Genomic DNA, 14,935 nt, shown 5'->3' with positions numbered 1-14,935 from the left:
CCGTCCATGAAATGATCCTTTGGCTCTCTCCATATCATAGGTATTGCAAATGGCATTGCTCTCTTCCTCTTATTTAGCCAATCCCTTACTCCATTTGAACAAGCTGAGCAGATGATACTCTGAGAGAGCAACCAAGGTATAACTGGTAGATCTTCTTGACTGGTAGATGCCTTGACATCCTGAGTAGAATTTGATGAAGATGATGACTTGGTACCTTAAACAGAAAGTAAAATTTATGAAAAGAAAAGACTATGAAAACATAAAATTACAAAATGAATACAAATAGTTATAAACAGAAGTTAGAATTTACCTGTATAAGACGTTTACCTGTAGCGATACTGCTGATGGGAGTTATATACTTCTCTTATCTCATCAGAAAAACTGTGCCTGATAGAAGGAAACTGATTACATTTTTGAAATCTTCGGACAAAACTACTTATAAAATACCATATAATATCCCTGATGAAAATTGGCTGTTGACCAGTGTAATTAAATAATTTCTACATATCAAACAGTGCTTGCTTATTAGCACTTTGGTCTTTGCTAAATTAACTCTAAGGCCCATTTGTCCTAGGCTGTGCTTCCACACCTGAAATTATTCTAATACTGGTACAGATTCAGCAGTAAGAACAAGGTCATTAGCATAGAAGAGCTCTCCAGGGAAAATAGCTTTAAATCTCTCTCTGTTATGGCCTAGAGAGCTATGATAAACAAGAGGGGATTGGGAACCAATCCTTCGTGAACTCCTACCTGTACACTAAATTCATTGTTATATTCATTGTCGACTTTCACATTACTGACAGTATCTCTGTACACTGCTTGGACAGATCTCACCAACCACTCATCTATCCCTATCTCTGTAATTACTTCTGTCCAAGGCATCACCTTTACCTTTGTAACAGTGACTGATGCCAGTCATTGGGTATAACTTTTTCTGGACAATCTGATTAACTATACAGGTGACTAGGTCATATACCACAAAGCCCAGTATTTTAAGCTTCTCAGTGGTGATTTCTGATGGGCCAGAGGCTTTCCCTGCCTTCATATCCTTAAATGCTTTATTTACCATACATCAGATAGCTAATCTCTCTGTTAAGTCCACACTAGGAAGACTCTCCTTCTCCCATGTATTCTTCACATTTAGCAGCTTTTCATAATGGCACTTCCACGATTCTTTGTTTTCAAAATCACTATTATCTTTCTGTAAACAATTCTCTCCTACAATGTCACAATTTTTTCTGATACACTGTCTTGCACTCCAGAATACCTGATGCTTCCGGTCCTCAAACCATAGAACATTGGCAAACTTCTTTTCTGCTTCTCCTTTAAATATACCTGTTGTCTAGCTTTCCTGGTATCGTTCTCTTCAGGTTTCGTTTACCTGGTATCATTCTCTGCTGCCACCCTTACCAGTCTTCCAGTTCTGTTTCTTCACTCTTATAGCTCTGTCAACTACAATGTTCCACCACCATGTTATCCTTGATCTTGCAGGGACCTTGCACAGCCACAAATTTTGTCTATAGTTCTCAGTAAGTTTTCTTGCAGAAACTTCCAGTTGTCTTCTATGTCGCTATCTCCTCCTCATCAAATGCTTTGACTAAGACATCTCTAAATCTCTGACCATTCAAAAGATCCTTAAGGTTCCAGTTCTTACTTTTCTGGACTGGTTTGCTTCTTGGAATCCTTCTGAAGTCACTACTGACTAATCTGTGAAGGTCTTTGCTTTTATAAGCAACCATCTTTCTTGCTTTCTGGTGAGAATGTAATCAATTAGGCTTGTGAGGCAACCAGATTGATAGGTGAAAGGCAACTGGCAGGTTTCCTGAAATGTTGCTGATCATTAGGTTATTTGCATCACAAAACTCCAGAAGATTGTTCCCTCCTCATTTCAGGAACCAGTTTCATAGCCTTCATGTACACCATAGAATTCACCCAAGTGCAGTCCAACATGCCCATTGAAGTTACCAGTTTTGAAAATAAAGTCTCTGTCATTTGTTGTCTTGGTAGTCTGCAGAATGGTATCATAAAACTGATCCTTTTGTTTATCTGACAGTCCTAGTTGAGGAGTATAGGCAGAAATAATAGTTGCTTTACTACTATTGTAAAACTGGTTTAAGTATAAATATCCCATCACGCACTACCTCAATCACTTTATCCACCCATTTTTTATCTAGGGGTATGCTCACAACAAAATCATTTCTTCCTTTTTAAATCACAATTATATCATCATCTTCATACATTTAGGAGAGATAAAGTGAAAACATCACTCTCCATGAAGTTCCAGGTATTAAAGATCCAAAATATCAATTTTCATCTAACATGGAACATCACCGAGACATGCTAAGCTTTATGTTAGTGATAGATATGGTTGCAATCACTGTTGTTTGGAATTGTTAGAAATCTTAAAATGCATCAATGATGTTATTAATTGAACTTTCTTATGCGTTAAACCAGTGCTATGTCTTCTCCAAGTGCTTGATATGTATCTATAACCCTATAATTTAGAGCTTAATTATTAATAATAAGATCCATGAATCCTATTTTGGTAGCCTAGCATATTTTAATACTATTAGTACCATTAATCATGCTTAAGATATTTTTGTGTACCATTAGATCAAACAACAGAATTTGATGACTATAATTTTATATGCTTTTGTATCAACCACATGTGTATGTATAAACAAACTTACATTTGTTTTTATTAGAAGTGTCCAATGTGTATTGTATGATATAGACAAGAAGGTGATATTTTTGAACACAGCATTGCCATTAAAAATGTAGAATAGTAGAAATATTACCCTTACATGGCAGAAAAAGTTGTCAACAAACAACCATGGAAGCCAAACAGGCTTCCATACATTTTCCATCCACTAATTTTACAAGTTATTGGTGCACTCATATCTATAGTAGAAGATACGCAAGATGTCATCTAGTTGGATGGTATCTGAATTCATATGGTTATGTGGTGAACTGTATTACCACATAGCCATACCTTTTATTTTGTCTTTCATTCGCATTACAGTTTCCTAAAAAGTTCAATTTTAAAACGAATTAAATATTTTAAAATTACAAGCATTATTTTAATACCTTCATAAACAATATTTTGTAATTATTGCTGAAAATGAATGGTAATAAATACAGAATAGTTGTTAAAATGGCATAAAATAATGTTTTCAACTTGAAAATTTTATTTAAAATATATGAAATTGTTAATAAATTACAATGCAATTTATTAAAAATTGTACTTGATGTTTGTTAACTTGGAGAAAGTCTTCAACAGAGTCCCTCATGCTATGATCTGGTAGTCTCTGAGGAAGCCAGGGGTTGACAAACGGTTTGTGAGAACCATACAAGCCATGTTCAGGGGTGCTGTCAGTAAGGTGAAAGCTATGAAGAAATGAATTTAGTATACAGATTGGAGGAAATAGATTTTATCAAATCCCCAGGTGGTTCCCCAAAGGTATTAAATAGTTTCTATTACCTAATTAGCAGCTGAGGAAATTCTGAAAGTACAGTTGCTAGAATAAGGACAGAATGGAGAAAATTCATTTATATTACCTTTGTTGAGAACAAAAGACCTCTCTCTCAGAATGACATTTGTATACTATATGGTTGTTGAAACATGGGTCCTGAATGCAGAGGACATGCAAAGACTAGAAAGGAGTGAAGCTATTATATGTATTTACTATGCTTGAGAAAAACTGTCCCTTATAGAAAATATGAGAGCCTAAAATCATTGTATTTATGTTTGTACACTCACCTAATCTCCCACTTCTCATCTTTCCAATACTCATCTCCACATCACTCTTCTAACTACAACACTATTCAGCTACTGTAATTACATGAGAGCAAAATATGCACATATTTCATCCCCTTTTGTGCTACCAGCTGGTTCCCCCGACACTACTTCCCTTTAAAATCCTCCTCTTATTTTCAACATCATACCTTCCTACTTTATTTTCCACCGATTACCCTTTCCTGTGCCTCCAGTTATCTCTCCTTTCCTTCTGAGTTATATCTTAGGATTGCCATGCCTCATCTTTAACACCCACTTGTATCCACTGTCATTCTCAACATCCTCTTATATCTGCTATCAACTGCACCTCATCTTTGTCCCCTACTAACTCTACTCTTCTGTATACCTCTGACCTCCTTCTCTGATACAGTACATCTCTCTCTTTTCACTCTTCCATCCTGTGCATTCTCTCCCTATTTTTGGAACTTTCTTATTGTACTGATAGTCTTCACTCTTCCTGTGCTGCCACTTATCACCACCTCCTTCTTGAGCTACTTTTATGTCTTACACTATCCCCCACTCTCATACTGATAATTACCATCAGCTACACCTCCTGCCTTGTTCATTTTTCACTGCATTCACCTCTACCCCATCTCTAACCATCTGTCACTCCCTTCTCATTCTTTTATGAACTCACCTTACTATACTTTGAGAATATGCTCTGACACCTGGTCACCACTTCTTTGTCTTCTTTCCAGCTACTCCCATCCCTGCTTATTTAATGTGAGATAGCCATATATCTCTTTAGCAAGAACCCTGTACCTCTCCACCTGTTATTCTTTAGCCTCTCACCACTTGGTATAAAGCTACCTTCCTCCTTATTATATACTTTGATCATGGTGGGATACATATTTGTTTTTATTTTGTTTTTAATCAATGGAGTGTGGGACAAAATGGGTTGAGAAACACTGCTCTGTAGTTTAGCAACACACTGGTATTATATGGAGTTGTACGACAGCCCTTAAATATTAGGTATTTTAATGTGTGTGGCATGAACCTGCAAGTACTCTTGAGTTCCATAAATCTGTATCAGATTTGTAAAATATAAATGTGACACTAAGTTCTTTGAATTTGCACAAATGCATAATTATATTTCCAGATAGTCTAATAACCACTAAGTAATTACTTCACTATTTAGTTGAACAGTTATAATTCTATATAATTTATTATGTTGACTAAAATACTGAGTTTTTATCCTAGTACTCTTATGACTACCTATTTGCAGTATTCAGCCTTTCTTCACCTCTTATTAAGTACTAGCAGTATCGCCCGGCGTTGCTCGGGTTTGTAAGGGAAATAACTATATAAGCATTTTTAGAGAGTTATAGCCAAAAAATAGCAAAAAATGCATTAAAAATGGAAAAAATATGATGGTAAATTTTTTTTTAAATCGTTGACTCATCGTAGACATTTTTAGAGAGTTACTTCCCTTATATAATAGCGAAAAAATGCATTAAAATGGAAAAAAAACGATGGTAAATTTTTTTTTAAATCGTAGACTCATGTAGACGCTTTCTTAGCCATTTCTGTTTTGGTGTCTTCAAGCCATGAAGTCGTTGTTCTAAAAGAATGCTGGTCTCCTTGACAACGCATTACGACGTTCATTTCCTTACACTCCCTTCCCCACAGGTGCAGGTGTGAGCGTGGACGCCAACTCCGCCGCCATCGACACACGAAAAATTATGCATTAAAATGGAATAAAAAATGATGTTAAATTATTTTTAAAATCGTAGACTCATCGTAGACGCGCGCTAATACTCAGACGGGCTCGATATGAATCACGACTATAAGCTACCCGAATTTGGTTAAACTGCACCGCAAAATGTGGGAGTAGTTAGGAATCTAAATCGAAGGGGACAGACACTCACACAACTACAGTTTTATATATATAGATATACATAGCGCAGTAGTGGTGAGATGTGACAGCAAAGAAAAGCATACATTCACTCTCTGCATGCAATTAGACTCGGAAAGTTCGTGAGGAACCCATTGACCCAATTTGCTGACTTTTCCGATAGCACACAGGTCTCAATGAATGGTTGAATGACCAAATCCAAGCTTCTCTGCTAGTTCCTCAACAGTTACGATGAGATTTTGTTCCACCAGGGTTTTCAGGATGTCCTTGTCGAGTTCTACAGATCTTTCAGGATGAGGCTCGTCTTCTAGGCTGTAGTTTATGGCTCGGAATTTCTGGAACCACCATTGACACTGCCTTACGCTTATTGTCCAATCCCCATATACTGCATTAATATTTCTTGTACTTTCCGTTGCGTTGTTGTCTTTATTGAACTCATAAAGCAAAATATGCCAAATATGCTCCTTTGTTACTTCCAACATAGCTTTGAAAAAAATAGCTGTTAAAATCGAAATGCACTCTTCAAAACTTGCACTATGAATAAGGACAAGATAAAATTACTACCTGCTTTTATAGCAAGTTAATATAAGTAGTTTATCCCATTCCACTCTGACTTTTAGTTCAAGCTGTTGAAAAAACCGCATTATTATATATATATACATACATACATACATATACACACACACTCTCTCTCTCACACACATGCACACATTTATATTCTGTTATTCTTTTATATGTTTCAGCCTTGAGGTTGTGGCCATGCTGGATCATGTGTGTGTGTGTGTGTGTGTCTATCTGTCTGTCTGTCTGTATGTATATATGTATATGTATGTGTGTGAACAATAATATTTTCAACAGATGTGTTGCAAATGTATCTGATTGTTCTCAAGCTTCAAATTTACTCTCTTCCAAGAACATTTTCACTCACTCTTATTTGTTAGCTTCCCATACATTTTACTCATGTATCTATCAGCGTGATAGACAGAAACAAATATTATATCTAGTTTCATTTTATTCGTTACACAGTGTGTGTGTGCGTTTGCGTGTGCTGTAAACCAGACTAAGAAAAGCATTTGACACACATACCAGAATGTGAGTTTTCTGTAAATTTTGCTTAATTGGAGTTTAAATTTTAAAAACTGGAGCTGGCATGACACGATGCATTGTACTCTTAAAATTGCTAGGTAAATTGTAATTGAAGAAATCCTATATTGTAGATTTGTATAACTCCCAAAGGGAGGCAGATAAAATCTGCCTTTTATAATAAGAGATTAAACTATCTAAAACATTTTCTTTCAGAAATGGTGTGTTGGGTGCCCTTGCCTCCATTACTGCTTTATTGTGTTTGTTAAAAATCTTGCGACTGCATTGGGTGCACCATACTACTTGGCACCAATATGTCATCTTTTATGGAGCATTCGCTGAGTGTGTTATTGGGTAAGTATATAGTTTCATTTTGTATCTACAACTCCTATTTCTTTGTTCCTTTTTTCTTTTTTTTTTTATCTGTCTTTGTTGATGCTTACCAGCATGCTATTTCGTTAAATCACTCCTACATAATTATTTCTATATCAGTGTATATGGGAAAATATGCACACTTCACTTGCAAATCAATAATGCAATATGAAAGAATTAATAAAGTAAAAAGTAGCATTATTTTAACACCCACATCTATTTACCAAAATATTTTGGAATAGTTCAATTAAAATCATCTGAGCTAGTGATTGTCTCACAAGTTGAAATCTTTAATTAACTTAAACATTTAGTGAAATACAAAATATTTTAAGAATATCTTTGTCATCTATTTTGATGTCAGATATGTATTTTAAGTTGTCTTTGCTACATCAAAACCTAAATGTGTACATTATACCAACAATTTCATTGCCATATCTTGCCACAGTTTCTACAAACAAAGCATTTAACATGCAGAAACCTACAGCACAAGCCACAGACTAGAAGCAGGTACTATAGAGAGAGTGGATACAGCAAACTGTTGTAAATAATGGGGACCTGGTAAAATTTACAAGTTGTTCATTAGATTATAGTGTTGAATTCAGGAATGCTTTTGAACTTCAAGTAATCATTAAGAAACTACTGACAGTATGTTTAACAAAATTTATCTCTGGATAAGATTTCTTTGTTTTAAATATATAGAAATAACCAAAAGATTTTATATACCTATTTCACACACACGTACACACATATGTGTGTGTTGGATTTTTTTAAGGGTTGATTACCTATGTAAACTCTCTTGGGCTCACGAGATTGATACAGATAATGCTGAACTGGAACATCTGTAATTCAGTGTCTGCAGGAAAAACATAGGTGGGGGATAATTTCTGTAAATTACAGTTCTGGAGAGAAAGGACTGAGCAAAATATCTTGTACCAAATTTAGGAGATGAGAAATAATAAAGATGACAAGAGAAGAGATGTGTGAAGATTGTAAGAAATTCAAAATGATAAATGAGCTGATTGTCTACAACTGTTTCTATCACCTTTCAGATGCTGGAAGTGAGAACAACAGATCACTAGTTGGTGAGGTCAGTGAGAATGCTCTCCTTGGCAATCAGACATATTGTGGAATGTTTCTAAATTTTGAGGTAGATCCAGTGAAAGAGGTTGACAAGTTTTATGATGATAAAGCTAGCAATAAGTTGCATTATTTGAGGAAAATTGAAGGAACACTCCCAGGACTGGAAGACTATGTTCTTTGTCTGTACTGCAGAGGCACAGTTACAGTGAACTACTTGTGGAATTTGAGACAATGAGTTTTTATTTTTGTATGGAATGTTGAAAGGCATGTCTAAGAAAATAATTTCAGTTATTTGCTTAATTGTCTATGAATTAACAATGATGTACAAACACCTCCAAGGATAACATAAAATTGAAGTGATAACCTGATTTGATATGTCAAAAGAGCCATGAGATGGGGGATGTATAGGCAGTGGCTGAACAGTTCAATTAGTACAGAAATTGTGATAATTTGGTAGGAGGGATCAAAGGCGTTTGGCATGTCTGTTGTGGTTAGGAATATGCATATACAACATACGTACATATCCATTTAATTATCTTACCATGCTTATTTTTGTACCAGTATTGATAGTGGAAGACCTAAAATTAAAGGCTTAATAATAAGAGAAGTTTTACTGCTTTGCCCCACTACAGTCATGGTCAAGCAGATAGATTCAGGATAAAATAAACATTTAAACTATCCAATGTTTCTATTTTTAAGACAGAGTTTGAGAAATATTTGATTGCTATTTCTAGCAAGTCAAGTGACAAGTTATTGTTGCTGGTGATGGTAGATATTCAAAACTGCTTTCTGCTTTTACATTGCAACTCCCCTATTATGCACAATAATAGCATAAAATATGTTAAACTTTTTAATACAGTTGACTTTGGTAGAATAATCCGTTAAAAACTATAACCCATTGAAAACACACATTGTTCTTTGAGACAAGAATCCAAGGTCATGCACTGTTATAGAGATCAGCTGTCCAGCAGGTGTAATGGCATCATGTGAAGTTGTAGATAAGAACATCAGCTATGAACTAACAAATGCCTATATGGAATAGCTGGTTTGGGAAAATAAGTGCAAAATAAAAAGGGATTAAGTTGTAGCATTTAACACTAAATATATAAATATAGGAAGTACTTGAAACTGAATGTAGTTAAATACTAGAAATATGATTTATCTAGGCTGCAACAAAAAATGATACCAAACAGAAAACTGATTTATTTTTAATATCTGATGTTGAATCTTAACTTTACTTGGTATATTTGAAAGATTATATTTTTCAGGTCTGTACATTGGGTAATGGGACGCCTTCTACAATTAGATTTTGTGCTTCAGTATCTTCAGTTAGTTCAGTTTCTTGTACTATGCCATTGGTACTGGGCCTTAGCTAGTCGTGCTCTACGGAAAGAAACACTTTTAAGAAGGTAAGTCACGTTTCTTTATTCTTTATCAGGTAAATTCTCATCTAAATGTGTATTTTCTATTGAAGCTTATTTGACTAAACTTTACACTGTGCATTGGCACAGTACAAGATGAATTCTGTTAAATAAGTTACATCATTTTTTTTTAAATTTATAGTCAGCGTCCTTTGAATATTTTCTGGTAAATCTTGAATTGAACTTTCATTTGATCACCTCCTTAAAGATGTAATGCATAAGATTTTTTATGTTAATATAATTGTTTTTACTAGATGTCCCCAGGTACTTAGATAACAATAGGTATATAACAGACAGCCTTCCACAAATTTGAACCTGGTATGTTTAATTTCAAGGGTTAAAACCACTGGCAAATGATATTACTACATTTGGTAATATTGATTTAAGATAAATGCTATTATATTTGGTAATATCCATCCAATCATTTGTAACATTGATTGGTGGTAGGCAGTGATAATGAATAATGAAATTTAATTTTTGCACTTTGTAGGACAGCTTAGCCTTGGAAATGTTTCTTATTGTGGAGTCCATATGTCTCTAGAACAGCATTTAATAAAATAATTTTTATCCTTCGACCTTCTAAGAGATTATTCCTGTTGTAACTGTCAACTATGTTCTTATTCATAAGAAATAGTTCAGCTCTTATCTTTAGGCAGTTCATTATTCACTGAGTGTTCGATCCTGAATAGTTTTGAGAAGAATCCATTCACTTTGACTGCAGACTTGATGTTGCTGTACAAAGCAGCAATCCAACCACGGAAGGTCAGGCCCAGGCCAAAATTCTCGAGGACTGCTGCCAAGTACCGATGGTCGACCATATCAAACACTTTAGACTGGTCTAAATGTACCAGTGTCCCTCCTGCGCCAGAAAGATTCCCTACCCTCTCTAAGGTGTAGTGTAGAAGATGGAGATTGTCGTGGATCGACCTGCCCGGGATGGCGCAAGTTTCTGCTGTCCCTACAAGTCTGTCCAAGAACCACACCAACCTTTTTGCTAACACCTTGGCCAAAATCTTTAACTCTGTGTTTAACAGAGTTATGGGCCAGAAGTTACTAATCTCATCCCCCTCGCTTGGGTCCTTTCTGATCAATGTCACCTTGGCTTGCAGATTTGGGAATTCTCCCATTCTGCTGCCAATTGGCGTAAACGCTGGCTAGCAGGTGCCTGAACAAGTCTAGCATACTCTTATAGAATTCATAGGGCAGACCATCGAGACCTGGTGGCTTCTCCCCGAAGCATTCACCTAGCATCTCGATCACCTCCTCGGCTTTGATTGGCCCTTTACAGCACTCAGCCTTTCACGCCAAGAGACGCGGGCTTCCAGACAGAAAGTCCCTAAGGGCCTCACCATGATCCAGCTTCCTGCTCCTCCCAAACAACTCGGTAAAGAGCTTGTATAGCGCCTCACACGTCTTGTCCCTTCCTTCAACCGAATTCCCACTATTGCCAGTCAGAGACCTAATTGTGGCATCATTGCCACGCAGGGTTTCTATTGTATGGGCCTATCTGTCAACATTAATTCTCTCATGGCCCAATGCTTGCACTTTAGCCCGGACTCTACATCCCTCATGTTTGGCTTTGAGGTGATGGTCCAAGGCCATTCTCGCTGCCAAAATGTGGGATGCATGGCCCAACCTTAACACCTCCTCTAAGTCCTTAACTAGTTTCCCTTCTATTCTAGCCTTGTCTAGTCTTAGCTGATGGCTAACCCTAACAGAATTGAAACGAATGGCTCTTTTGAGAGCGAACCACCACCGGTTACTAACCATGGAGCTGGTTAATACCTTCTGTACTAGTTCCTTGATCTGGATACGGTATGCCTCGCATGTCAAAATAAACTTGTTCAGCTTCCAGTAACCAGATCCTCTCTTAACTGCACTATCTATGTTCAGCCTACATTTAACTATTCTATGGTCAGTGTTAGGATACCTGAACAAGCTGTGGACAACTAAAGCTAGCCTTATCTCTAGCTCTTATCACTATCTTATCTAAGTAAGACTTGAACCTTTCATCGCCTTTCATCCAGGTCCACTCTGGGATGTTTGGATGGTCAAGCCTGTAATGATCTGCTAGCTGAAATCGCTTAAGCAGATCTAGGAGACGTGAGTTCGTTTTCCCATCAACCAAGCCAACACTATCGATGTGTATGTCAACGATAGCGTTATAGTCGCCCAACACCACTAATGTTTTCGACATTATGAGAAAGTTCTCCAGGCACTGATAAAAATAAGTTTGTAATCCCCTAGCACAGGATGCATAGATTCCAATCAACCTGAAGGCTCTACCAGTGTACGTCATATCGAGGACAACCAGCTCACCTTTAGGGTTCACATACTGTACTTGTCTGCAGAGTCAAGCCTTTTCGGACAAGTACTACTACACCCCCTCGACCTCCGGTCTGGGTAGGAGACATGATTTTCTCATAGCCATTCAGAAGGAGCGAGAAGGGTTGTAGACTGTCCAGCTTGGTCTCTGTAGCAACCATCACATGTATATCATGTGATCTGAGGTCGTCAAGGAGGCAAGCTTGCTTCCACTTCGAGCTCAGACCACGTACATTTAAACACCCCAAGTTAAGTGAAGCCATAAACCTGGGGGAAAAAAACAAAGGCTCTACTTACCCTTACTTAGAGATGCTGGGGCCGACCTCGCCAAATGTGAGTTGGCCCCCTCCTTTCTGTCCTCCAGGCATTCAGGTGGGTCTATGAGCCTCCTGATGCCTCTCGGACACCTATCCTTCATCTGCCTGTATAGGGTTACCCCCATCCAGGTACATCTCATATGTGTGTCGTTATTTGGATGCAAAAGTTTCACCGTATGGTGTTGTGGAATTTGTCTTTCCAAATAATCATCTTTAGTGTCATATTCAGTTAAAATTATCTCTTCATTGTTCTTTTGTGTTATTTTTCTGGGACGGTGAAGCGGGTTTTTTTTTTGTTATCTGTGGTGTATGGTTGTCTTTTTTCCCTGTGGGGGATGTGGGTGGAGAAGGTGCATGTAAACGTTTGCGAATTGGCACGAATTCCCCTTCAGACACCTCCATAGTGTTATCTGGGGATGTTATGTTTGAAACACATGGTGCCACTGAAATCAAGGGTCGAGGGGTCTTATTAATGTTGGGGCTTGTGTATGTTGGGGTTGGGTCTTTTTGTTACTTTGTTTGGGGGTGGCACCACCACAGGGGAGTGAGAACATTTGTTTTTGTAGGGCCTGGTGTGTGTGTGGGTTTGGGAATGTTTTGAATAGTTGTAAGGACTGGTGTTTTTACCATTTTATTCTCTTTTTCTTCTTGTCCTCTTCTTTTTACTTCACAATCGCTTCAAATGTGGCCTTCATTTCTACATTCAAAGCAAGTAACCTCTTTACTCTCTACTTGAACTCAGAGGGTAACATTTTCACCCACGCGTACCTGGTCCGGGAGGTTTTCAATGTCTTCTGGTGCCCCTTGGATGATGGCTGAAATGCTCTGTCCTGTCCGATATTGGGAGGCAGAGCATGAAATCTGAAGGAATTGTATTTTGTCCTGTTGTATAACAAGGCAGCCATCACCTCCCAAGGGTCTAATTCCAGTGGCACCTCTGTCACCCTCACATGGGAAGTACGTCTTCCTCTGTAAGAGGGCCGAAGTGCCACCTCCTTTGTTTTCAAGGGGCTAACCGAGTACTTGTGAGCCAACTTCTCCGTCTTGTAACAGACTTCAATGGTTGCAAAAACCTCACTCCTTACGATATGTGTAATATTATTCCGCACAGGGGTGAGGCATTTCTCAATAACATTTTCCTTAAGATGTTTGAAATGTCTTCCTTCTGTACAGAAGTATCTGAAGTCCACAGTTCTTTTCTCTATTTCTTCAACATTGAATACAGGCATTATCTTGATATCCCCATCTTCCTCCTTCATCCTAGAAAAATATTCCTCCAAATCTTCATTGTTCAAAACAATGGTCTTCGTTTCCACAGCAGCAATGTTAGAAAACTTTTTACTATTAACATTACTCTCATAGAGAGTGTTTTCTTTTGGAATTTTTTTCCTTTAAAATTTCGACCAGCATGCTTGGTCGAAATCATAGACACACAAAAAAGCAAGTTTATAAAATGTTCACCAAAAATTAGTTCAGATCTTGCCCCTACTTTAGGGGGTGTGGCACAAGAAAAAAGCCTACAGCAGCTTGAAAGAGTTACAATTGCACAAAAACGTTTTTCGCCTTACCTTCCTGATAGAGAAGAGTAAAACAAATCAAAGGCACATGTAAATCTACGAACACAAACAGTTAATTCACAATAACAACAAATCTCCCCCGCCTCCTTGGGGGTGGTGGTCATGGCACAAGAAAAAGCCTACAATGACTTGAAGAAAGTCTCAATTGCATGATTAAAGTTAAAAAGGCTTTTCACTTCACCTTCCTGATAGGGAAGCATAAAAAATCTAAAAAACACATAAATCCACAAAAAAGGTTCTCCAACGAACACAAAAGTTAATTAACAATAATAAGGTACATCTTACTTGCTCCAAAGTAAGAACAAAATGGCAGCAACAGTAACCGGAAGCACTCTCCAAAAGGTAAGCAAGCTACTTACCACACAGCCACTCCTACACCTGTAGTATAAAAGTTTTTATTAAAATAAATTACTTTTAGTTTTAATATTTATTACTGATATGGGTTATCATTGATAATATTTTGCAGATGCCTTGTTCCACTTCTTGCACTGTTGGGCATCTATTTCACAGTCATTGCTATATTAGGTATCATCCATATTCAACCTTCCTGGACTGAATGCATGCGTAAGTATGAAATGTTTAATCTTCCTAATTTCCCTCATAACTTGCTTTTCTCAGATTTCATTTCGATTTATCATCATTTAACATCCATTGTCCATGCTGGCATGGGTTGGATGGTTTGACCAGAGCTGGGAGGCTGCACCAGACTCCAGTCTCATTTGGCATGGTTTTCTATGGCTGGATGCCTTTCCTAATGCCAAGAGTGTAATGGGTGCTTTTACATGCTATTTGCATGACACTGGCATCTTCCACGACTGCAATTTTGCTTGGCTTGATGGGTCTTCTTCTCAAGCATGATATAATGCCAAAGGTCTCTGTCAACACAAGCTAATTCCATCTGTAAGAGTTGCTAGATTTTGTGATGCTCTTTCCTTTGTTGATTTAAATTTACACAAAATACTCGTAATTTTAATCTTATGAATGTAAAATTGATGAGAAGTATATTTTAAATGATGAAGGCATTACTGCAGAAGACAAGAAAGTAGCTTGGAAGTGCTATTATGATAGACTGTTAAAAATGGAGAATGTTTGGGGACAAGGAGAAGCTA

The 14,935-nt window shown here is 37.3% G+C and overlaps 1 protein-coding gene across 1 annotated transcript in view; it reads left to right on the top strand.

Annotated features, from left to right (window-relative positions):
• Nucleotides 1-6,948: 6,948 nt before the first annotated feature.
• LOC115222346 overlaps nt 6,949-14,935 on the top strand; it is a gene marked incomplete at its 5' end in the record, with an annotated part of 78,476 nt that continues 70,489 nt past the window's right edge. The window contains 3 exons of the mRNA XM_029792535.2: nt 6,949-7,088; nt 9,455-9,595; nt 14,293-14,390. Of these exons, the coding sequence (XP_029648395.2) occupies nt 6,949-7,088; nt 9,455-9,595; nt 14,293-14,390 (379 nt within the window). The remainder of the gene's footprint in view (nt 7,089-9,454; nt 9,596-14,292; nt 14,391-14,935) is intronic.

The sequence above is a fragment of the Octopus sinensis genome, linkage group LG19 (genome assembly GCF_006345805.1).
Source record: "Octopus sinensis linkage group LG19, ASM634580v1, whole genome shotgun sequence".
In the NCBI taxonomy this organism is placed as follows: Eukaryota; Metazoa; Mollusca; class Cephalopoda; order Octopoda; family Octopodidae; genus Octopus; species Octopus sinensis.
The sequence above is the reverse complement of the archived record's forward strand: the minus strand, read 5'-3'. Positions and strand labels throughout refer to the sequence as shown.